The sequence below is a fragment of the Daphnia pulicaria genome, chromosome 6 (assembly GCF_021234035.1).
Source record: "Daphnia pulicaria isolate SC F1-1A chromosome 6, SC_F0-13Bv2, whole genome shotgun sequence".
In the NCBI taxonomy this organism is placed as follows: Eukaryota; Metazoa; Arthropoda; class Branchiopoda; order Diplostraca; family Daphniidae; genus Daphnia; species Daphnia pulicaria.
Window position 1 is genome coordinate 19859986 of NC_060918.1, and position 21966 is coordinate 19881951.

General features: G+C 39.3%; 6 protein-coding genes across 8 annotated transcripts; 2 read left to right on the plus strand and 4 right to left on the minus strand.

Annotated features, from left to right (window-relative positions):
• Nucleotides 1–2474: 2474 nt before the first annotated feature.
• LOC124342181 lies at nucleotides 2475–4777 on the minus strand. The gene is made up of 5 exons (XM_046795145.1): nucleotides 4763–4777; nucleotides 4077–4128; nucleotides 3584–3937; nucleotides 3230–3485; nucleotides 2475–3098 (listed from the first exon to the last, which is right to left on the minus strand). Exons 1-5 carry the CDS (start codon nucleotides 4775–4777, stop codon nucleotides 3056–3058), a joined length of 720 nt encoding a protein of 239 aa, XP_046651101.1. The 3' UTR covers nucleotides 2475–3055.
• A 532-nt stretch (nucleotides 4778–5309) lies between these two features.
• LOC124342367 lies at nucleotides 5310–6683 on the minus strand. Its single transcript, XM_046795337.1, has 4 exons — nucleotides 6329–6683; nucleotides 6057–6264; nucleotides 5828–5995; nucleotides 5310–5557 (listed from the first exon to the last, which is right to left on the minus strand). The coding sequence occupies exons 1-4, from the start codon at nucleotides 6643–6645 to the stop codon at nucleotides 5555–5557; spliced, it is 696 nt and encodes a 231-aa protein (XP_046651293.1). The 5' UTR covers nucleotides 6646–6683; the 3' UTR covers nucleotides 5310–5554.
• A 1010-nt stretch (nucleotides 6684–7693) lies between these two features.
• LOC124342366 (40S ribosomal protein S2-like) lies at nucleotides 7694–9080 on the minus strand. Its single transcript, XM_046795336.1, has 5 exons — nucleotides 9000–9080; nucleotides 8552–8784; nucleotides 8374–8491; nucleotides 7992–8315; nucleotides 7694–7926 (listed from the first exon to the last, which is right to left on the minus strand). The coding sequence occupies exons 2-5, from the start codon at nucleotides 8780–8782 to the stop codon at nucleotides 7763–7765; spliced, it is 837 nt and encodes a 278-aa protein (XP_046651292.1). The 5' UTR covers nucleotides 8783–8784; nucleotides 9000–9080; the 3' UTR covers nucleotides 7694–7762.
• A 511-nt stretch (nucleotides 9081–9591) lies between these two features.
• On the minus strand, nucleotides 9592–10593 carry LOC124342368 (COMM domain-containing protein 3-like). 2 transcript variants are annotated; one of them, XM_046795339.1, is made up of 4 exons: nucleotides 10496–10593; nucleotides 10201–10423; nucleotides 9867–10120; nucleotides 9592–9800 (listed from the first exon to the last, which is right to left on the minus strand). In XM_046795339.1, exons 2-4 carry the CDS (start codon nucleotides 10379–10381, stop codon nucleotides 9630–9632), a joined length of 606 nt encoding a protein of 201 aa, XP_046651295.1. In that variant the 5' UTR covers nucleotides 10382–10423; nucleotides 10496–10593; the 3' UTR covers nucleotides 9592–9629. The 2 variants fall into 2 exon arrangements, with proteins under 2 accessions (XP_046651295.1, XP_046651294.1); XM_046795338.1 differs by lacking the exon at nucleotides 10496–10593 and having other exon boundaries at nucleotides 10201–10489.
• Nucleotides 10594–10744: 151 nt separating this feature from the next.
• Nucleotides 10745–14836, plus strand: LOC124342364. The gene is made up of 9 exons (XM_046795333.1): nucleotides 10745–10929; nucleotides 10990–11286; nucleotides 11383–11819; nucleotides 11889–12055; nucleotides 12125–12401; nucleotides 12468–13484; nucleotides 13558–13619; nucleotides 13688–14250; nucleotides 14318–14836. The coding sequence occupies exons 2-9, from the start codon at nucleotides 11017–11019 to the stop codon at nucleotides 14708–14710; spliced, it is 3186 nt and encodes a 1061-aa protein (XP_046651289.1). The 5' UTR covers nucleotides 10745–10929; nucleotides 10990–11016; the 3' UTR covers nucleotides 14711–14836.
• An 83-nt stretch (nucleotides 14837–14919) lies between these two features.
• LOC124342365 (serine palmitoyltransferase 1-like) lies at nucleotides 14920–17378 on the plus strand. 2 transcript variants are annotated; one of them, XM_046795334.1, is made up of 12 exons: nucleotides 14920–15012; nucleotides 15140–15250; nucleotides 15337–15438; nucleotides 15501–15599; nucleotides 15662–15783; nucleotides 15868–15908; nucleotides 15964–16096; nucleotides 16173–16302; nucleotides 16362–16559; nucleotides 16628–16739; nucleotides 16806–17059; nucleotides 17140–17378. In XM_046795334.1, exons 2-12 carry the CDS (start codon nucleotides 15203–15205, stop codon nucleotides 17305–17307), a joined length of 1407 nt encoding a protein of 468 aa, XP_046651290.1. In that variant the 5' UTR covers nucleotides 14920–15012; nucleotides 15140–15202; the 3' UTR covers nucleotides 17308–17378. The 2 variants fall into 2 exon arrangements, with proteins under 2 accessions (XP_046651290.1, XP_046651291.1); XM_046795335.1 differs by having other exon boundaries at nucleotides 14959–15012; nucleotides 15192–15250.
• Nucleotides 17379–21966: the final 4588 nt, after the last annotated feature.

The window sequence follows — 21966 nt, forward strand, 5'->3', positions numbered from 1 at the left end:
CCGCTGTAAATTCAACTACAGTTATTAGACAGCCGCTATCTCGAAACCGGTTCTGTACACACAAGTCTACTATTTTCAAAAAAAGAAAACAAAAAACAAAATTAATACACATTTTTTTGTTTTTTGTTCCCTTGTGTAAGGGGTCTCTCTCTCTCTCCGAGGAGATAGAAAAGGTGGAAAATGTCCCCCCTACCTAACCTATTCTAGACCTATTCTAAGCTAGGGTATTCGAAGCTGGAATATCCGTCGTAGAGGGTTAGAATATCCCCTGAAAACTGAGAGTGTACGAATAAAGAAAAATGTCTTATATAATTATAAAATTCATTTTTCTATGAATATTAGATTATTAATTATAGATTTTGTTTAACCTGTAACGGCAGTCCGGCGACAGCAGCATAGGCAATTCCCTGCGGAATGGTGGTGAGACCGACGGTGATTCCGGCAATGATAGCCTATCATAGACAGCAAAATCCCAATTGTAGCTTGGTAACCACTTGAGAATGGGGAACCTCCGTCTTAGTAATTCAACGGTGCAAGCTCCCTTGACTTTTGATCTTGCCTTACGCTTCCATTCATAACAAGTTCCCATCGATTTCAAATTATTGATTTATTTTGTTTTCTTCGATGGTCTCAAAGTGGAGTCTCCGGAGTCTCCATTATTGGAGTGTTCAACAGCTCTTTTCATTTCCCTAATATCGCAATGGTTTATGGAGATGAAAATCAGCTCTCGGCGAATAAGAGATTTTTCCCGGAAAAGACACAATCACTTAGGTGAATTAGGTTTCACGACCAAGTCCAAAGACCCACAATTGAGAATATGAACTGAAGGGAAAATTACGTATCGTCAGTTCGAAATAAATTTAGTGAGTGCTGGTTTTCTATTTTAAAATTATAGAGATGGAAGTGTCCGTGCTGGAGTCAGGGGGTCTAGCAAACACCGAATGATTTGTGTCCGGTACGGCGCTGGATTCTGTATTTATATCAGTTTCGGAATACGACAGTACGTGATTTTGAACTTAATCAGGGCATCGGGATTTTTAAATCATGCATAGATCAGCACTTTTGGTTTCTAATCGGTTGCATTGGCATTCATCAGTTCGTCTACAAGAGGTTTACATTCTGATTCCAGTCAATCGGTACGAATCTATTATCGGAACGACGGCCGAGAGTAATTTAAAGATTCTAAAGTTATACGTTTCAATACTATGTAGGCCTATTCTGGTGACGATCTCGTCAACAGAATTTCCATTAAAAGTTGTTTAGACAGAAAAAAATCTACTGTTAGCTGGCTCACTGTAACAGTCACTCTACGTGGCGAATATTTGAGGGTAATTTGGTACATTGTCAGATTTTCTCGATTAAAATGTTAAGAAAACTACTATAATCTACTTTGTCGTGTTATCACGGTGTTATTATTCCGGCTTTATTTATGATATAGGCTTAGAAATTACGAAGGCGGCTCTCAAGGCCAAAGAGTTTAATTAACTCAATGCACGCGGTGATATTCCTTGTATGTCCCGCAGTATCTTCTACTTTTTTTACGTTATCATTTAACCCCGTTTCTGATGTTTTATTATTGATCTTCCTTGTTATGTTATAAAGAAGCAGATTTTAGCCTGGACTGTCAATGTGACTAACAAAAAGAAAGTGTACTCCATATATACATACTCCCAGCATACTCCCATTCACTCTGAATTGAAACGCTCAGTTTTTAGACCAATATAGTGATAGTCCCAGTATATTTAATCAGAGGACTTCCCGACTTCATAGAAACGCGAGTGTAGTGGCCGCGTCTATCCTCCCACACTTGAATTCGATCCCGACAATAAAGATGTGACAAGAATTAAGCCAACAGAAACGATGCCATCAAACCGACCCGTTAGCAGGACAGAATGTTATGTAATTTGTAGAGTAAAATGTCTTTTCCGTCCTTCCGTTCTGGCATTCGTTGTTATTTAGACATTGTGAGCATCTCTTTGATTCTCTTTTCCTTTGCTTGTTTTAAATTTTATTTATCTTTTTTTTCCTAACTTTATCTTGAAAAAATCGTGCTGAGGCATTGCATAACAAGGAAAAGAAGGTAGATATTAATGAGGGCAGGATTCTCCCACAAATCTGCTTCAGGCCAAGTGAAAAACCTTTCTTTTTCAACCTAAAACAGGCAATGCTGTCACGCGGAAGAATCCATTGCAATGGAGATGAGTGCGCACAAAGAATTCATAAAAATAAACCTAATGTAAAAAACAAATGTTTTAATTTCTCACGTGAAAAATGCATCTGCCAGAAACCCACCCATCGGTCATCACGATGCATAATATATGTTCGTAAAATATCCCTGAAGAATAAATCAAAGTAAATTAATTCGAAACTTTGGACCCTGTTAGCGCCTTCCGCCGTTGTTATTCAATTATTCTTTCAGCCATGGCAGAAAGACGACAGCCAAAACCGCTCCGAGTCGGATGTTTCTTGTCTAACGTATTAATCTCAAGGAGACAAATCCAGAGCCAACCTGCTTCCGAGCTGTCATATGCTGATTAGTGTGCAGACAGCAGAATTTTAAGATTCGACCGTCACAACCGAGTTGTTCGTCTAGTCTCATGCGTCACAATTTTAAGCTTGACCATTTTATATATAACAGCTCTCAAATCGCAGCAACAATCATCTCATCAACTTTGTATTGAACAGATCATTTACATTTTTTACTAGATATAATTATGATTTCCAAACGATATCCTCATCGTTTATCGGCACCGCCATCACCATCAATATTTTTCTTGATTATTATCAGTTTCAATCAATCATCGTTACATCACGTTTTAATGACCCTCGCAGCGGAAAAACAGCACGGACCTACAGGATTGCTGATTATGCGTTATACGTTGCGTCCACTTGTGAAAATAAATTTCCTTTGGCGTGGAGGCCGTTGCCAGGTTTTGCAATTGGATTTAGATGATTTCCATAAAATCAATTTCCTGGAAAACTTGTTGACTGAATAAGTGTAAGATCAACAGTCGAAGTTCGCTCCTAATAACGGATCGATGCGCAGACCATCACCCTACAGGACTGTTTCCATTTCAGGAATTTCGTCCAATGGTTGGCTGTTTCATATTTATAAAAAAGTAACTCATTAGAATTGGTGCATACTCTACACGAATGACCATACAATTACTTAAGCGACGTATATAACAATTATGCAACACCAAAAAATATTTAGAAAAAATAACATAACCGCATCGTCGCTGGACATTCCATTGCGTTTCTTTCCTCGGCGATCGCCCGATGCTTATCATTCCCATTTCCACTTCCAGTATATTTACCCTCGTTTGACAGCTTAGATTCCGGCTTTGATTTCGTTGAGATTGTAGTTGCGCATGTGGTAGTGCATCTCCTTGTAGTGCCGGAGAATGTTCGCCTCCGTGTGAGTGTTGGACAATGGACACGGTGCCAAAGCGGAACGGCGGCTCGTGACTCTTGGGGCTCATCAGCTGTCGGCGCGGACACAAACACACACAATAGGGGAGCCGATGCAGAAAAAAATATCTCTCTGAATTTCCATTCCTAAATTCAAAAATACTAATACTACCCGCGGGTCTTCGACGCCACTCAGGTCGTAGAACTCTTCGCGAGTGATCATAAAGGCCACCAGATTGGCAGTGTAAATGGCCAGAAACACGACGGCGAATGTGGCCCAGACGTTGGAAATGAATCTGCGCCCAAAATAATCCAATATTTGCAAAGTCTGAAGCACACTGTATATAGTGTACATGGGGCGCATGCAAATCAGCTTTCAGGTCTGAGTCTGAGTCACCAGGTCTGTTTTCAACCTCGATGTGAACCCCTTTGGACAGTCGATGTTGACAGATGCCTGGAAAAGAATGGCCCAGACGAGCCAGTAGGTCCGGAAAAGCGAGAAACGCTGATTGGTCGGAGCGGATAACTGTGTATAGATGTATAGCATCAGCATCACAAGAAATGTCAATACTTTCCAAAGGGTAAGAGAGTCAACTATATAACTTGACTATACAACGTATAGCGGTATATAATACACGTAACTTTATCCAGAACTAGACACTCACCTGCATGTTGTATCCGGACGGAGAGAGCCACTCGAAGAGGAAGATGGCCAGGCTACGATACCAGGCTACTTGAATGGCAACGACGCCGACGAGAAGCCAAGACGCCGTATCGAACGGCTCTGTGTGGCCCAACCGAAAAACAACATCGAATTGTATAAACATCAAACATATACTCTGACATTTACTTTTGGTTGGCAACGTTGCACACAGTTATTATGACCTTTCGGGTTACTGTATATGTTTAGCTAGAAATGCAGTTGGCGAAATGATGCCGGTCCTCTTGGCCACCAAAATAGCGATGCCCGTCTCCATGAAAGGAATTGTGAAATCAGCGACGTGCTTCCCGCTCGGCGTTGACTGTCAGAGAAAGGAAAACGTTGACGAAGGAAACCGATGCAGCGCCAATAATAAGCCAGCAACTGCACCGAATGTTCTCTGAACTGATTTAAGCCCAAACCCCAGAACAAGAAATGAAAATCGACAACTGAAATGATGTCACAAAAACAGAAAGAAAACTGACGTTTTTTTCATTCTAAATGTTGTTGAAATATTTTACCAGGACATGAAAAATAACAAAAATAAATACTGTATTTTCATTCAGCCATTTCTTTGTTTGTTTGTTTTTTCTTTGAATTCTTAATAATGTTGATCGCGCTTCGTTCGGCTCGTCGATGCTATTCCCGAACCCAAAGCCCTGCCATTTCTAGGATATATTATCGAATTGAATTTTGATCACGATAGTATTCTATTTGCAATTAACGGGATGATTTTTTTGTTTTCTAAATCGTCAAAGAATTATTAATACAAGCATAGCTGCAAATGGGTTAAACAGCACGGAGGCATTTACTGAGTCTGAGTCACCCTCCACCCACTAGTATAGCCATTGCTGAACCCAAATTAATGGTATTACATGCCCACGGAAAACAATCCTAAAACAAAATATTTTTAAGTTGACCAAAATTACCCGTCCATTACCACATGACCACATTTGAAAAGCGATAGAATCATCAACAACAGGGTTGAGTACGAATCCTTCTATTCTATTCTTGGCCGTTGCAAATGGTGACACGTTTTACTTGCTCAACACTGTCCGCAAAGACGTTCGATTACATCTCTTCTTCTCACTTTCTTTTATCACACAGCTACAACTACAACTACAAAGATAAAAAAACAGAAACTCAAAACCTCATTTGCATAATTGAAAGGACCGGGACGAGGTGGTACAAACTGCGATCCAAGAAAATGTCGGCATTGTATTGGTGAATGAAGAGACAAGCTTTGGAAATTGTGAACATGACGCCGGGAGGAGAGAGGAAAAGAAAAGAAAACAACAAGGCGAACGTGTGCTTGTGTTAGACTCTGGGAGGGAACTTGAAAGGATTTACGCCGGTTTGATCGCAGTAAACTTTCATGATTCCATCGAGATCCCCCGATTGGACTAGAGTTCTGAGCTTCTCTTCTTCGGTCCATTCTGTGCGTCACTGCAGCCCAAAAAGAAAACAAAAAATAAATAAATAAAAAAAAACTATTATAGAACGAGAAATAAAAATCAACAACAACCAAAGTAAAGGAAGGAAACAGTGATTAACACTTTCGGAAATAAACGGGGTGGGTGGAGATATGGTTACAAATTTCTTTCAGTCGTCGCATAATGAAACTGTTATGAATGCTAATAATTTAAAGGAGAGCCGAATTTGTGATTGTACGGCAGCACGGAATCGAGTGAAAGTTGAATGCTCAATCAATTTTACCTTCTCTCTGAGTAGTTGGTTCTTTTCATCCCGCTGGATCGGCTGGACGACTTCGGCCAGTTTCGCCGTCTTACGCAACAGTTCTTGAGACGTCGAGGCCCTGAGTTCGTCAAACATTTCCATCAGTTTCAAAGCACTTTGCGGGTTCAGTTGCGGAGGAATGTTGCCCAGAAGAAAACGAAGATTAACTTTCATTCTGGTAAAAAAAAACTGAAATGTGTGATGTCACCTCTGAGAGTGACGACAGGTACAGGTAAATTGCTTTGTAGTCCACACCACCACAGGAGCTTGGTTTGGGGTGCTCCTCAAACAGGGCAATCCACTTGAGCATCACAGAGGGGATGAACTCAGATTGTTGGACTTCAACAGATTCCCTTAAAGCAGAGATCCATTCATCAATGGGAGAACGTGTAAGGTCGCTGCGCCTTTTCTCAACACTGCACCAACAAGCACAAAAATTAGAACAGTGTCACTTACACATTGATACAAATAAAGAATAACCTTTCGTTGGGATCCTCTTTCCCAGGTTCAGCCCATGTGCTCATCTTCATGAAAATTTGTTGCAGGCCAACTTCTGAAATCGCATTGATAGGGAACATTTTCAGTACTTCCTCATACTCTCCATGGAATCCATTTATTTGCACGTAATCAATGATTTTGCTCAAATTCGCTTCAGTCCAAAAGTTGGTCATGTTTTCGCATTTCGTGTTCCTTAATGTGGCTGGTGTTGTGACTGGAGCTTTTTCAATTACAGCAGAACGGCGAGAGACTGAAGAATCACTTTCCGAAGATGACGAAGTTGAACTATCTGACGGCATGACCGTTTTGCGTTAGAGCCGAAAAGCGTCTGATGATAAAGGGGGCGTTGAGGTCCTGAGGCGGACCATATCGTTATTCTTTTTTTTGTGTGTGCGTTGAAAGGGCTAAATACAGCGTAACATTTTGCGAAACAAAAAGTTTTCCTTTTCCCCACAGAGGTCCAAATTGACGGAGATTGCCACCATTTTTCATTGTCTCCCGCTATGATGAGGCATTAAAGGAGGAAGGGGGCAATCAAATTCGATTTCTGCGGCCACTACCCCTGTATGTTTTAATGCGCATTTTACGATTAAACTAATGAAAGACATAGAGCAGCATGGTATGGTGATATTTGTAAATAATAATATATTAGATAATGGCACAGGGATTACTATACATAACATTACATTAGATCAACTAGTAGGCTACGTGCACAAAGAAAGAATCGGCAATTACAGCATGAGTACCTTAATGAATCAAGCTAAAAATCAAAGCTCCCATGTTCTGAATCAAGCTAAAATTTAATCGGCTAAAACTTTCCTTAAAATTATGAATGTGAATTTGGAATCTGATTGTTACATGAAAACGAGAAGTTCCATTAATTTTTTATACCAATCTTCTAATTATGGTATTCCGTATTCATGGTCAACACACAAATAGACCAGCCGTAACCCGTAAGGTGCGCGAAACTCGAAAAATTGAAACTCTAACTATTTGTTTGTTGATGACGTCTATAGTCGTCTGCTACCAAGACGTTTATTACACTACGAAATTTCGCACACACCGATTTCGCAGTTTAGTACGGACCCAATGATTACAATGCAAAACAGGGTCTCAACTTTTGAGGCCGTTTCGCACTTTAGGGACGCCCTTCGATTACATCTCTTCTTCTCACTTTCGTTTATCACACAGCTGAGCAGTGGAAGAATAATCAACCTCTCTTCAATCCGGCATTCAGAGTTACAGCAGATACATGGACGCATTTAACGACAGTTGTTAGGATCAGACATTTATAAGAACTGAAGACATGGCTTACTAGCTAAATGCTAAGTAAATGTTGACGAGTAGTGAATTCACAGAAGGTGTATTCGGTTATCGGAGATGTGGTGCCGACATTGCAAAGCATAAAAAGTTATTTTAATAGGCTTTAGCTTCTTGACGTTGAGTACCAATAGGACGATGGTTCTTCATCAAGTAGTCGCTGTGTTCCTGGTACGGGGAGCTATTGAAAACAGTTTCGGTCCACAAATCGGGAGTCAAGTAGGCGTACGTCTTGGCAATGGCGGCGTAAGTTGCCTTAGCTGGAAAGGAGATATCAGAACGGTTAACGGCTGATCGCAATACATTCATGGAATATCTAACATACCGAAATTGCCAAGGGTGCCAGTGCTACCACGAGCAGCGGTGTAGCAATCCTCAATACCAGCCATTTGCAACAGCTTCTTGGGGACAGGTGCTGAGACGATACCGGTACCGCGAGGGCCAGGGATCAAACGCACCAAGACGGAGCCGCACTTGCCGGTAACTTTGCAAGGGACGGTATGGGGTTTACCGATCTTGTTACCCCAGTAGCCACGACGAACGGGTACGACAGAAAGCTTGGCCATGATGATTGCTCCACGAATGGCAGTGGCAACTTCCTTTGAGCACTTGACTCCAAGACCAATGTGACCATTGTAGTCACCAATAGCTATGGAAAAATAAACATGAAATACTTGTCGAACAAATTGTTAAATCAATGATCTTACCAACAAAGGCCTTAAAGCGAGTACGCTGACCAGCTCTAGTTTGCTTCTGGACAGGCATGATCTTCAAAACCTCATCCTTGAGAGCGGTTCCAAGGAAGAAATCGATGATTTCAAACTCCTGTGTTAACATAATATCCATTAATATGGATTCTAACTTATCACAAGTTTATTTGCTTGCCTTGATGGGGAGAGAGAAAAGGTAGATCTCTTCGAGGGTGCGAATCTTTCCATCACGGACTAAACGGCCAAGCTTGGTGACAGGAACCCACTCCTTCTCTCCTTCCTTTCCACGTCCGCGGCCACGGCCTGGACCACCGCGTCCACGACCACGACCACCTCGTCCTCCGCGTCCACCACGTCCACGATCACCAAAACCTCCACGACCACGGGCTGGAGCTGCATCCGCCATTGCTGAAATCACAGAAGTCAAGTCGTGTTACTTCAGTCAAACTGGCATTAAGTCTACATTATTGACTTCAACAAAATTAATTTAAGTAAATCTTTCGTGAAAACTTGACCAATAACAAGCTAAGGACTTTTACACATGTAAAACTGATATTCTAATGCAAATAAAATATAAAATAACGCAGATGTTTAACGATGAAATAAAATGTAGTTGCTCTCACCTGTGGTTTGAAATGTATACTGAAGCTGTTGAACTAAGCGAGGTACTTGGTAAAGAATCCCAGGGTTGCCATGTTTAAACTCTTAGTCAAATCATGTCAAACGCTGTTTATTAGTTTATTTTAATTTGTAATTTTGCTGAATTTTTCAAATGTGAAACCACTATTGTACTTGAAAAAATGTGTGAGATGCAACAAAAGGTAAAATGCTTTATTGAAAAGAAAGGAAAATTCTAAAAAAAAAAAAAATCTTTTTTGAACGACGTACGGGCCTTAAACGCACGGGCCTGGGCCCGTATGCCGTACGTCGGACACCCTTAAACATCAATTGACCGCTTAATTGATTTCAGAATGCGGTACTTTTTGTCATCTTCTGTTTGTTTTTTTGTTTTACTTTTCTTTATCTGCAACTGTGCGCACGGGTGTTTTCATGTGTGTACATTCCATCTGACTGTCTAGGAGTGCGATGTTTTGTACAATGAATGAGTGGAGACCTTCTTCAATGCCTTCACAAACTGTCACTGTATTTCGCGCGTTAGTTTATTTCCCCTTGATTGTAATCTTAGTGTTAACTAATGAAAATACACTTTGTAAATTCGATTATAGTATCTATTTATTTATAAAGCTTGACTTTTACAGCAATGCGACACGTTTTACAGACTGACAAGCGTCCTTTAACGTGTTGACTAAGTCTTCCAATTCCGCATGAGATGCAGTGAATGACAATAGTTCGCGGCGACCTTTATCCTCCAGAATCAAGTCTATGAAATAAATCAGTTTTTGAACAGGTCCTCTAGTGTTGGTCTTTCAAAAAGGAACAATTTTTAATTAATTGTCTTCCGATTGTAAAAAAAAAAGTAAATGTAATACCTCTACTTGATAATCAAGTCTCCAGTTTACATCAACTAGCTTTGGAGGGCTTGGCCCATACAGCTTGAGAATTGCTTGTATTTTACTTTGGTTGGTTGAGAACATTTTAAGAAGCCTAGTAATTTGTTCAACAGAACAATTTAGTGTTTTCAGTTTTGCTTCCAATTGGTTGGTTGAGACTTTTTCAGATGCAGCTTTGATAAATAGTGATGAAAGGCTTGTGTACAACTGTATTTTCTGTCGGCCTAATTTTTCTAAGGATTTATTCATTTATTAGAGATAATGAAATCAGAAATGAGATATTGCTCTTAGTTTGATAATATTTGAATGTTACCTTCCAACTTCTTGATTACATTAATTGATTGATGTGTGTTTGGAATTTCTGTTAAAGTATCACACACAATTTGTAATAGTACGTCAAATTCATCTAACGAAACAGGTGTCTTGGCATCGTTAAGCGATAAAAGGTCATTTTGAACAACACTCGAGAGTTCAAAAACTGAAATCTCATCCATTCTTTCTGACAGGCCAATTAGTTTCAAGTACAGAGCTACAGCCTATAGACAGTTAGAATTACCAACATTTAGACTGTGAACGCAAATGTATTGCAATTTGTAAATACTAAATACCAGTAAATATTAAGGCAGACGATATTTTGACATTTAAAGCAAGACATTCACTTGCGGCAATGCATGATATGTGATAATTGTGATATGGAAAAAACGGAAAGATTAATTCTTTTCTCTGACTCTGACCGTCTGACGTTGAAACTGTAGATTTTAAATTTTTTTTATTCTTTTCTTATTTATTTTTTTAATTCAACGTTTTTTTTTGCTTTCGTGGAGAAATTTTTATTCCTATTAATCGACTTGACGACGCCCATCCTTGTAAATGTGTACATACACGGACACACCAACTTGGCCGAAACAGCTGACCATGATTTCTTTGTTTTTTGTTTTATAAATAATTGACAGTTGGTTTGAAATATTAATTAAGAAATCCATAGGCCACATCTCTTCTTCTCCCATTAAATATCTATGATAAATGTGGTTTTGAAATTTTGGTATGGCTCAAATTTTTACAAATTCCAATATTTTTTTCAAAATATTTTTTTCTTTTCTAGTCGGTTGTATTTGCATTGTTGTATGAAATGGATCCTTTAAAAATACCAGATTCTATTCATAAAAGGATTCAATACCTTTTCACTAAACTGAGCTCTAGTCATTCATCAGTCTGCTATCGGGCATTGACAGAACTCAGAACTGAGTTTATCCCCAAACCTCAGTTTTTGACCATTTTTATTCAAGCTGGAGGTTTAAAACACATTGTTACACAGTTGGAAAAGTCCAACAGGAAGATTGTTGATGTCAGTCTCAGTATTTTAGGTCATTGTGTTTTGGAACAAGAACCTAGAATCATCGTAAGTTCAAGTTCAAAATATTTTATTGTTACGATTGCACAACTTTAAAGGTTTATTTGAATTTTAATAATTAAAAAAATCTTTTTTCGTTAATAGTTCCGCAAGGAAGGAGGCCTGCCCGTTCTTGTTCGAGTTTTACATTCGTTTGAAGACGATACTGCCATTCTTAGTAGGGGTTGTCGAGTCATCGGCACGCTTGCTCATGAGAAATATATTGCTGCTATATTGGTGATAGAGTTCTCAGTTTATCATACTGTAGGACAAATAATGGATCGTTCGGTTGACGAAGAAATTTTGAGCATGGCAATTCGAGCGATTCATAACCTTTCTGATTCCAAAGAAAACGTTGAAATTCTTGGAAAAAATTACATCTATCCGAAGCTTTCAAATTTGTTAATGAAAACAGAAAGCTTGAATATTCAAAAGAAACTGTTTTCTACTCTCTCGCACGTATATAGCTACATGAAGCGCTTCTCCGAAACTGCTGCTCACTACTGGACTGGATCTGAAAATGGAGGAAAACTAATTGCCAAGTATAAATCTTAAAAAAAATAAAAGTGGTTTTGGTTTTAAATGAAAATATTTAACATTTTGTCGTACAGATTCGTAGAATTAAGACTCAGCACTTCAGACGTTATTGCAACCAAGGCACCTCAGCTTTTATATCAGTTGGTTCAAGATAAAAATGTGCGGCCAAAATTAGCATCAAAAGATGCTTTTGAAGCTCTTATTCCGATTGTAAAAGAAGAAAAAGAATTGGGGAAATGTGGTAAGTACAAGAACAAAATGAACTATTCCCTTGAAAATAAAAATTTACTTGCCTCTAATTGAAACACAGGAACGACGGTTTATCTCAGCAGTCTTTTATTACTATGCCGAGAAGATCCACACATATTTTCTGAAGTCGGTGGTATCAAGATCCTTCTTGGATTGATTCGTGAATCTGATCCATTTTACGCAGGGGCAGAAGTATCATCACCTTTGCATTCTCAGCGGTTTCGATCCCAGCACAACAACATCTTTAGTACTTTACTGGCCTTTAAATACGATACGAGTGCTCTGGCAGAACTGGTTGAGGAAGGATTGGTGGATATTCTCACTTTAAGAATTATTAGGTGGTTAATTTCTATTTGATTTCCAGTTTTTTATTGTTGACTAATATTCTGTACATGTATTTTCAGATATACTGATATGTGTCGATCCGGCAAAGTTGAACATACATTATCCCGAAATCGCTCACAATCAATAGAAGATGAAATAAATCCTTCGCCCTTAGAAGTCACTTTTGAAGAGTCTGCAGTCTCTCGCCAGAGTCCTGGTCATCCCGGATGCAAAATGCGATGCCGATCAAGAAAGCAGTATCGCACCACTAGTCCCAGTTATCAAGCGGTCGAAATGGAGTATGACCAGTTTTTTCGGTTCAGAGAGTCAAATCAGGAAAATCCGGCTGCGCTCAACATTTTTGGGTGGAATCCTGATAGACCGATTGACAATGAAACCATAAGCCCATCTTCCAGTCCTAGATCCCAAAGCATTTCTTCATCCCCGACTCATTCTCTCTCAACGTGGTCAGATTCCGGGTCAGACTGCGATGGTGGCTCCGATTATTCATCGGGTAATGCCTCTCCAGCTTTCAGCTCTGGTTATCCAGCGAGTCCCGTCTCAGACAACTCCATCAGTCCAGTTGGTTCACCTCCTTCTGATTTTATGAGTCCACTTCGTCCTCCGACACTGCCTTCTTCGTCAGATTTTGAACAGTCAGACGAAGAAGAATTGGAAGATCAAGCAATTTGTTATTCTCCGGCCAATGTAGACTTCGAAATTGATTCCGAGAGCGATGTTGGTGCTCTTCCCTCTAGTCCCACATTGTTGCCGTGCAAGAAGCGAGCCAAACTTTGCCAAAGCGAGTCGACTGATCGGAGATATTGCTGCGATAAAGATCTTAAGATGTTGTGGCTAAAATTAGGACTAGCAGACAACAAAGATTTTTACGAAAATTGGCCAGATTTCGTGGGCCGGCAGTCGCATAATTTACACCAACAAGAAGTGGCCTTATATCTTTTACTCAAACTCAGCTGGCTGAAAAAAACACCAAAACAATTGACCAATCGGAAGACCGTCAAAGCAATCATTGATTATTTAGTAGAAACTCCAAGACCTACGTTTCGAGCCTGTCAAATCCTTTTCCGTCTAGCCAGGTAATATACAATTATTGAATTATACTTTTATAACATGTACATTTTCAAATGAGTAATTTTATAATTATTATAGCTGCCACAGCTTATTTGTGGATCTTCTTTTGCGGTCCCATTTCCCGCTAGAAATCTATCTAGGTACATATTTCTCACAAACATGAAACACTGCCCTTATTTTAAATTAATATTTGCTCAATTGGAAACAGGATTGAACCGACGACTTACTACAGTCCATTGCTGCCCACTACATTCGAGTCTTCGCAGAGTGGCTGAGCAGATCCTTGATCAAATGGCAGCTATTGTTGCACAGTTTGGTCGCGGTGAAATCGAGCATATTTTAATCAAGCGTGCGGACGATCTAGAATCATCTGGAGTTGTGGCCATGGCCGCTCCTTTGATTGTGAAATCTAGGTGTCTGTTGCGACGATATGTGAACGATCTCCAAATCCTTGATACCATTGGCAAGCAGTTGCGCTCACCTGATTCTAGAGCTTATGCAGCCGCTTCCCTTTCTTCCCTCGGTTCATTTCTTAAAATGGACGATTTTCTCAGTCCTCGCACTGTCCTCGGCGATCTTTTTAGCCATGAGCCTTGTCAAGTAGCCGATGCAAAAGAGGATGTTTTCTTTCTAATATCCTGCCAACAGATTGGTGGAATCAAGAGTCGCTTACAAGGTGCTAGTTTTTTCGAAGCTATGTTCCGTGGAGGATTCCAGGAATCTCAAACTAACGTTGTACCACTTGTTGACATACAAGCACCAGTGCTCAAGGTAATTTCTATCAAATACTACTTACATTATTCTTTTTTTACCTAATATTACTTCAAATTTTGTTTAGGTTATACTGCATCTTATTTACGGGTGTGGCTGCCAATGCAGTATTATACGAAGCATTGAGCGTTTGGTGAATTCTGACCGGTTGGCGTTAAGTCTTTTGGAATCCCTTGATCGTTTTCTGTTGCTTGAACAATTAGAAGGTATCAGCAATCTTATTGCCAGTCAGGATTGGATCAGTTCTCCAAACAATTTCATTGCCCTATGGACGTCGTTGGACAGCGGCTTCGCGTTCCTTGCGAAATTAAAAAATCACTTGCAATATTTTCCGTTTTCTAACGCGGCTGACTTTGATTCCCGATTTCAGTTAATTGATGCAATTCTTCAAACGGAAACAGCTGACGAAACCATCGGAATTTGGAAAAAAATGTTTCTTTCTAGAATCGAAGATAAATGAATTTGTCTGACAAGAATTCGCTATTATTCCTCACCAACAATTTCGGTCGTTTAAATCCGTGATTGTAATCTAATCTAATAATCTTGTTTTCTGTATGATACATAAAATAGACTGTTTCACAAAAAAAAAAAAAAAAAAAAATCCTAACCCTGGCACAAAATTGTATTTTTTATCTTGTATAATTGAAATTTATTTCACTAGATGGAACTATTCAACAAGCAGAAGACGAAAAGGCCTAAAATATTTCTGACACCGGCTAGTGGCGTTGCTACGTAAACAGAGGGGTAACGATCCCGAGTTAGGTAATAAACCGTAGTAAGTGATAAGCTTGGTACCTTGCCTTTTGATTGTTCAAATGGCCACTCCCTCGTCGTAAACGAGTGACTCATCAACGTGTGCTAATACTAATAGTGGTCTCATACATTTTAGGGGGCTTAAACTTCTCATTAGTCATTAGTCTCTAACATTTCTGACATTTCAGAGGTTTCAAGCATGGTCGTCCAATGGGATCTATACGAAATGTATCTTGCCTTGTTACAAGTAAGTGTTCTAATTGTTTATAATTGGAGTATTAAAAAGTTAAAAAGTCGTTCAGTGAATGTTTACTCATTTATATTTTTAAACAGGCTCCTTTGTATCACTTAATAATAGAAGGGCTTCTAATGGTTTGGGTTGCTTGGCTTCTCCTCAGGAAACCAAAGATTCGTAAACCCAAATTAACTGAGAAGGTTAACTACTTTACTTATTTTTTACATTTCAAATGGAATATAGAATTTGAAATTCATCACAGGAACAAGAAGAGCTTATATCAGAATGGCAACCTGAACCTCTTGTTCCAGATACACCTGAAGACCATCCTGCTCTTGATCCCTTTGTTGTGGAAGGGAAAGTATGGCTTTTGTAAAATAAACTCCAGTATTATGAAAATATTACCTATAAACATTTTTCCAGGTTGGAAAATATGTTTGTGTAAATGGCAGGGATTGCCTTAACCTTGCTACACATAACTACCTTGGACTGGTTGAAGATAAAACTATGGAAGACAGTGCAGTAGAGTGTATAAAAAAATATGGGTAAGAATATTTTATCTAAAATTAATTATTATCAAGAAAGGGACTTGAAGCATATTTAATTATTTATATTTTGTTTTTCCTTAGAGTGGGATCCTGTGGTCCTAGAGGCTTTTATGGAACTGTTGGCAAGTATTTCATTGGTGAACAGCAAAAATAAATTACTAACTTTGTTCACATTAGATGTACACTTGAATCTGGAAACACGGCTGGCTCAATTTATGGAACTCGAGGAGGCGCTCATATACTCTTACGGGTTTTCAACAATTGCAAGTGCTATTCCTGCGTACGCGAAGCGAGGCGACGTCATATTTGCGTTAGTGAAATTTTATTATAAAAACTATACAAAAAAGTATGTAACATTAAATATATATTTGATTTGTGAAACACAGTGACGAAGGAGTCAATTTCGCTGTGCAAAAAGGACTTGAAGCTTCCCGCAGCGATGTTCGATTTTTCAAGCACAACGACATGAAAGATTTAGAGCGGCTATTGGAGGCTCAGCGATCAAAAGAACTTAAGGTAGTGAGACTTTTCTTTGGAATATTAACAGTTTAATCACCTTTTGAATGTCTTATCAGAATCCTAAAAACGGGAAAAATGTCAGGAAATTTTTAGTAATAGAGGGAGTTTACATGAACAGTGGAGATATTTGTCCCCTGCCAGAGATTGTCGAGTTGAAATCAAAATACAAGGTTCGTTTATTCGTTGATGAGAGCATATCATTCGGCACTTTGGGACGCCACGGTAAAGGAATTACGGAATACTATGGTATCCCAGTAAGTATAAATAAAAAAAGTTGCGTTAATTAAACAATCGTTATTTAACAATAAAAACCTTTCAACAGACGGATCACATTGATTTAATCATGGGAAGCCTTGAATATGCCATTCCGTCAGTCGGTGGGTTCTGTGTGGGAACATCCTATGTGGTTGATCATCAGCGCCTTTCTGGACTAGGTAACCTGCCATCATTATGTAAAACGATTATCTTAGCAGTGCTGATTGATTCATTTTACTCCCCAGGCTATTGCTTTTCTGCCTCTCTACCTCCCATGCTTGCAGCGGCAGCAATTACTGCTATAGATAGCATGGAGAAAAATCCAGACATGTTTCTGGACTTAAACAACGTGTGTCGTCAATTACACAGTGCATTGTCTTCACTCCATCAACTACGCCTTGGTGGTCATAGAGATGCCCCAGTCAAGCATTTACGCCTTGCAAAGTCAACGGGGTGTAATAATCATGATGGTCAATTACTTCGACAAATAGCAAATGAAGTACAAAAGCTATATATGTATATTTTTTTTTTATCAGCAAGGATGATTTGTTAACATTTGCTTATTTTTCTCTTCATTAGTCAATGAAAAGGGGTTTAGCTGTTATTGTAGCCTCATACTTGGATCAGTCAGAACGCTTCTTACCGCAACCCAGTCTGCGATTGGCGGCCAACCGGCTGCTCACTGAAAACGATTTAGATAAAGTGATCAAAATTCTCGAGGATTCTTGTACTGCTATTCTTAGTTGAAATATAATGAAGTTGCCTTTGCATTCCAAGTGCTCTCCAGAGTCTAGAAGCCAATAAACAAATGTAATGGAGTCATTGAGCAATGAACTGATTTTTTTTGTTTTTTTTTTATAGACAAGTTCGGGATGCTGAGTTGCACAACCGCTAAATTAGGATCGTGCGCCAACGGGTCCTTTTAACGTTGTGGGGATAGTAGAAAGCGGGTTTTTTATTATTTAAGCATAGAATTACTTATCTAATCTTAGAAATGTTCAGGATTATCATTGTTTAGAACATTCTGCTTTTTATAGAGTAATTTGAAATGTACAATTCAGCTTAGTTTACCCATTAAAATTAAAGAAAGTCCAAGCCTGGGATGCTGTTTAGTCTTTTCTTGTGTTTTTTGACAGATCTGCTGACAAGTGACAAGCTCAAACACACAAGAGAGGAGAGGAGAGGAGAACCGACTGCTTGTCGAACAAAGGATCTTGAAGTACGCTAAGTGTCAAGCGTAATAAAAAGTTTAGTTATGCTATCTGCCGCTGTGGTGCGCATCGGCGTAAACTGCGCACGATTTTTTGGCATGTCTACTACTTTTTCATTGGTATAACATCTATAGATAGAAAAGCATAGAATAATCGCATACGCAGAAAAAAAAAGCCATGTCACTTTGTATGTATGTATGTATGTATGTATGTATGTCCCGCTCCATAACTCGGGTGTTTCACGACAGATTTCGAACTTTTTGGTCTTAAAAATTACAAAAAAAATATGCGGTGCGACCAGAACAAAAATAATTTTATTTACTTAATTAGTTCTCCCGTAATTAATGAAAAACTGTTAAAATAATTGTTTAACGACTGGTGACATCTTGCGGTGGCGACTACAACTTTTTCACTAATGACTGGTGACATCTTGCGATGGCGACTACAACTTTTTTACCTTAGGTTTAAATTCCACTTTCAATACTTAACGTGCTTGTCATTTACTTAACGTGTTAAGTTTAAAATAACATGTTAAGTTTAAAATTAATTCTTTCTTGTCGAATATTTTTTATTGAAATATATTCGTTATGGATGGCAAACATGGTTATTTTTAAAATTCAATCATTGAACTTTATGTGTAAAAATAGGAAAATATGACTTGAGCAAACTAGACGTAAATAACTTGCAAGGATATTTAACTGTGACAGAAAAATCCCGTTTTAAGACCAAAAAGTCTGTGAAGAAAAGTGTGAATTGTGAATAAGTCCGACTTAACAATATGCAACGAAATTTGTCATTTAAGACAGTTTTCAACTGACCATTGGTCATTGGGAACCACCTCTCCATACTACTGCCAGTGAATAGTGATGATGATTTCATTTCAATAGGGCTGTTCGACATCTTTTTTGACATTTGTTGCCATCGCGGCAACGCAGCATTTTAGTCAAAATGATGTCTGCTACAATAGCCCGCCCCGCCCATTACTAATTGACGTAGGCCCGTAGGGCACATGACGTCAGATTTTGTCCGACTAATTGTAGAATGTAGCCACACTGTGGCTCCACCTTTTTTTCGTAAAAAGCATTCTTGCACCGTGTTCCCGCAATAAAAAATTCAAAATTTTGCTTGACAATTAATTGTGCCGTGCCACGCAAATCACTGTAGTCCAAGAGCCTGCGTGGTTTTGGCAATGTTTTAAACATTTGGCAGACCCCGAAAAATATTTTAGTTAGAATATTTATCGTGGGAAATGAAAGTCTGCTGTAGCGCAAAGGGTTTATCTGGGCGGTACCGGCTCACGAAGTCGGCAGAAATTCTCCAAAGGGTAAAATTTTAACAGGGATAAACTTAACATCAATAAAAATAGCGTAAAAAGTTATTTAAATTCCCTCCAGACCAGACAAACAAATCGGGTTCCCAATAACGACCAGAAACACACAGAAAGAGGTATGTAACGATTTTTATCCTGTCAAATACCTCTATCAACCATGGCAACGCCGCATTTAAGCCGCCATAAATTAAATTTTTAATCCGTTTTTGTAACTAGCAGATTTAATTTCTATTAACAATGCGTCCACAACTCAACCAGGCTAGATTTGGGGGTTTGCATTTTTTGGAAATCGCGACTAGGAATCTGAGCCAATCGCAATGTAGACTATTCGAAACGGAATTCATCGGAAAATCATATGGCGTATAAACGGCGTTTTCTTAGCTGCTATTTTTTTAAAAAATATAAATGAAAACTAACCAGTGATAGCCGAAAATCGTGAATTTTTTTGTTTTGTTTTGTACAGCAGTTTTCTGCCAAACAAGACCAATAGAAAAAAATTAATTTCCTACAAATGTAGATCTAGTTCCCCTCTACAGTTACCTAAAACCGTTTGATTATCTGTGGCTTATTGCCGAGATATTTACGGTTTTTCTTGTGTTTGTGTTTTCTATTTTTTTCGTGTTTCAAATTGAATTGAACTACTGCGAGAAAGATGGCCGCCGCCATATTGGATGGTACCTAGATGAGAAAAACTACGAATCTTGGAAATTTTGAATGAAGTTAGCACTGCAAAGTGATGAGCTCTGGGGAGTGGTACGGGACTGAAGAAAAACCTGGTGTGATAAGTAATTGTTGATTTATCGGTTTTCTTACTGTGTACCTGTTAGAAAAATTTGTGTTCGGTAAGGCCATCATGCAGTCATGCTGTCAGTATGTGTACTTAGTGTTTCTGCTTGATAGTGAGCATCTAAAAGAAAGCTGATTGTTTTTCCATATTGTGATAATGTCAGGGGGATTCCACATTGAGATAATAAGAGACCGTCATGGACACCAGACAACTAACCAGCCTTCTATTCTTTAATTCAACCCAGAGACGAAATGCTGACCAGGAAATCGCGAATTTAGCTGATAAAAATAAACAATTTGGACAAGAGAAACACCAGGGCGATGCAAAATATGTTTGGAGCTATCAAATAAGAGCAATCAAGAATCCTGATGACTTGCAACACAGTCCGAGAGACGATGTGGGTAAAATTGGAAACCGAGTATGAGGAAGCTGCTGCTGATAGCGTACCTTTATTTTAGACCTAATTCTATGGGTGTATATTTTGGCAATGCCAAGGTGTTTCTCAAGCTTCTTGACCAAGTTGATCAGATTGCTTTCCACCTGAGAAGCCTCAACACAATCATTGATGATGTTTGATTAATGGCAAATGTCCTCATGTCAATCCCTCCAAAATTCCGTGTCTTTAGTTTTGCGTGGGAAAGTACACCCATCACTGAGAAGGCTCTCGAAAAGCTAACTAGCTGTCTCATTACACTGGACGAGCATGCGCAACGATGAAGAAAACCGATCAACTCCTGATGCTGCTTTCTTAGTCAGAACACAAAAAGGGCTGACACGCACTCTGAAGAGTCAAAAGAGCATGCACTACCTGCCCAGCATGATCGGGGGAAAGGAGGAGGCTCTTCTTCTCATCAATACTCTGGTGAACGCAAAGAATACTGGGAGTGTGGAACAACTATACACATCTCAGAGCTCAATGTCTTCAATGTAAACGCCGTCACGGAAAAAGAAGAAGATGAATCAGTTTGAAAAAGGAAGCGTTACGATCGATACGAGATGATGATCGTAGAAGAGATCGACGAAGAGTTGACAACGGTCATCGCTATTAAAGTGATAGATATCAAAAGGAGCACCAGAGAGAACGAAAGGGGTACAGCCATAAATCCTTAATGGATCTAGAAGCCAAGAAACCTGCAAGATGTACGCTGATTCTGGGGCTACCCAGCATATGACGTTCAACAAGTTATTTCTCACCTACTTTGTAACTACTGGACCAGAGAGATGGTCGGTATCCAAAATTGGAGAAGCAAGCCAATCAGTAGCAGGGCAAGGGGATGTTGTTCTTACTGCTACTGTAAATGGAGAACGTCTACATAGAACGATGAGAGGTGTGCTCTATGCCCCTGGACTGGGTATCAACCTTTCCTCGATTGGTGCCACAACGGACGCAGGCCTCAAAGCAGTCTTTACCGACGAGAATGTCTCATTCTCTCAAGAAGATGTTGTCATAAAAGAAGGAAAGAAAGCTGGAAAGTTGAAAGAAGACTATATAATCTCAAAATCTAAGCAAAAGAACACCAATCTACAGTTTCGAGGACACTGTCTGCTGCTCAAGTTTAAACTCTCTCTTTATGGCATAAACGTTTAACCACAAAACCGTCTTAAGGATGCTAACGTTGGGGAGTGTCTTCAGCCTCACTTTTTTCAATGACAAACTTACTGTCTTCACTCACTGTCGAGGACTCTGTTCTGAGGAAGATGCCACGCAACTTTTTTCAGTCTACTTACACCAGAGGGACTCACGTTGGAGATATCGTCCACTCTGATGTGTGTGGTCCTATATTCATATATGCACACCAAGCGAAATCTAATTGATGAAGCCAAAGTCTGAAGTGTCTGAAGCCTTTAAGAGTTAAATGCCAAGATGAAAACTGAGACTGGACAAAAAACTAAGATCTTGAAATCTGATGAAGATTTTGAAGATTGGCTGGTCAAAGATGGGATTGATCACCAAGTCACTCCACCGTATACCACTCAAATAAACGGAGTAGCTGAAAGAGTAAATAGGACGGTGGTTGAGTCTGCACGTAGCCAGATGTACGAAAGGAAAGTTCCCCTGGGTTGAGACTGTCAGTTCT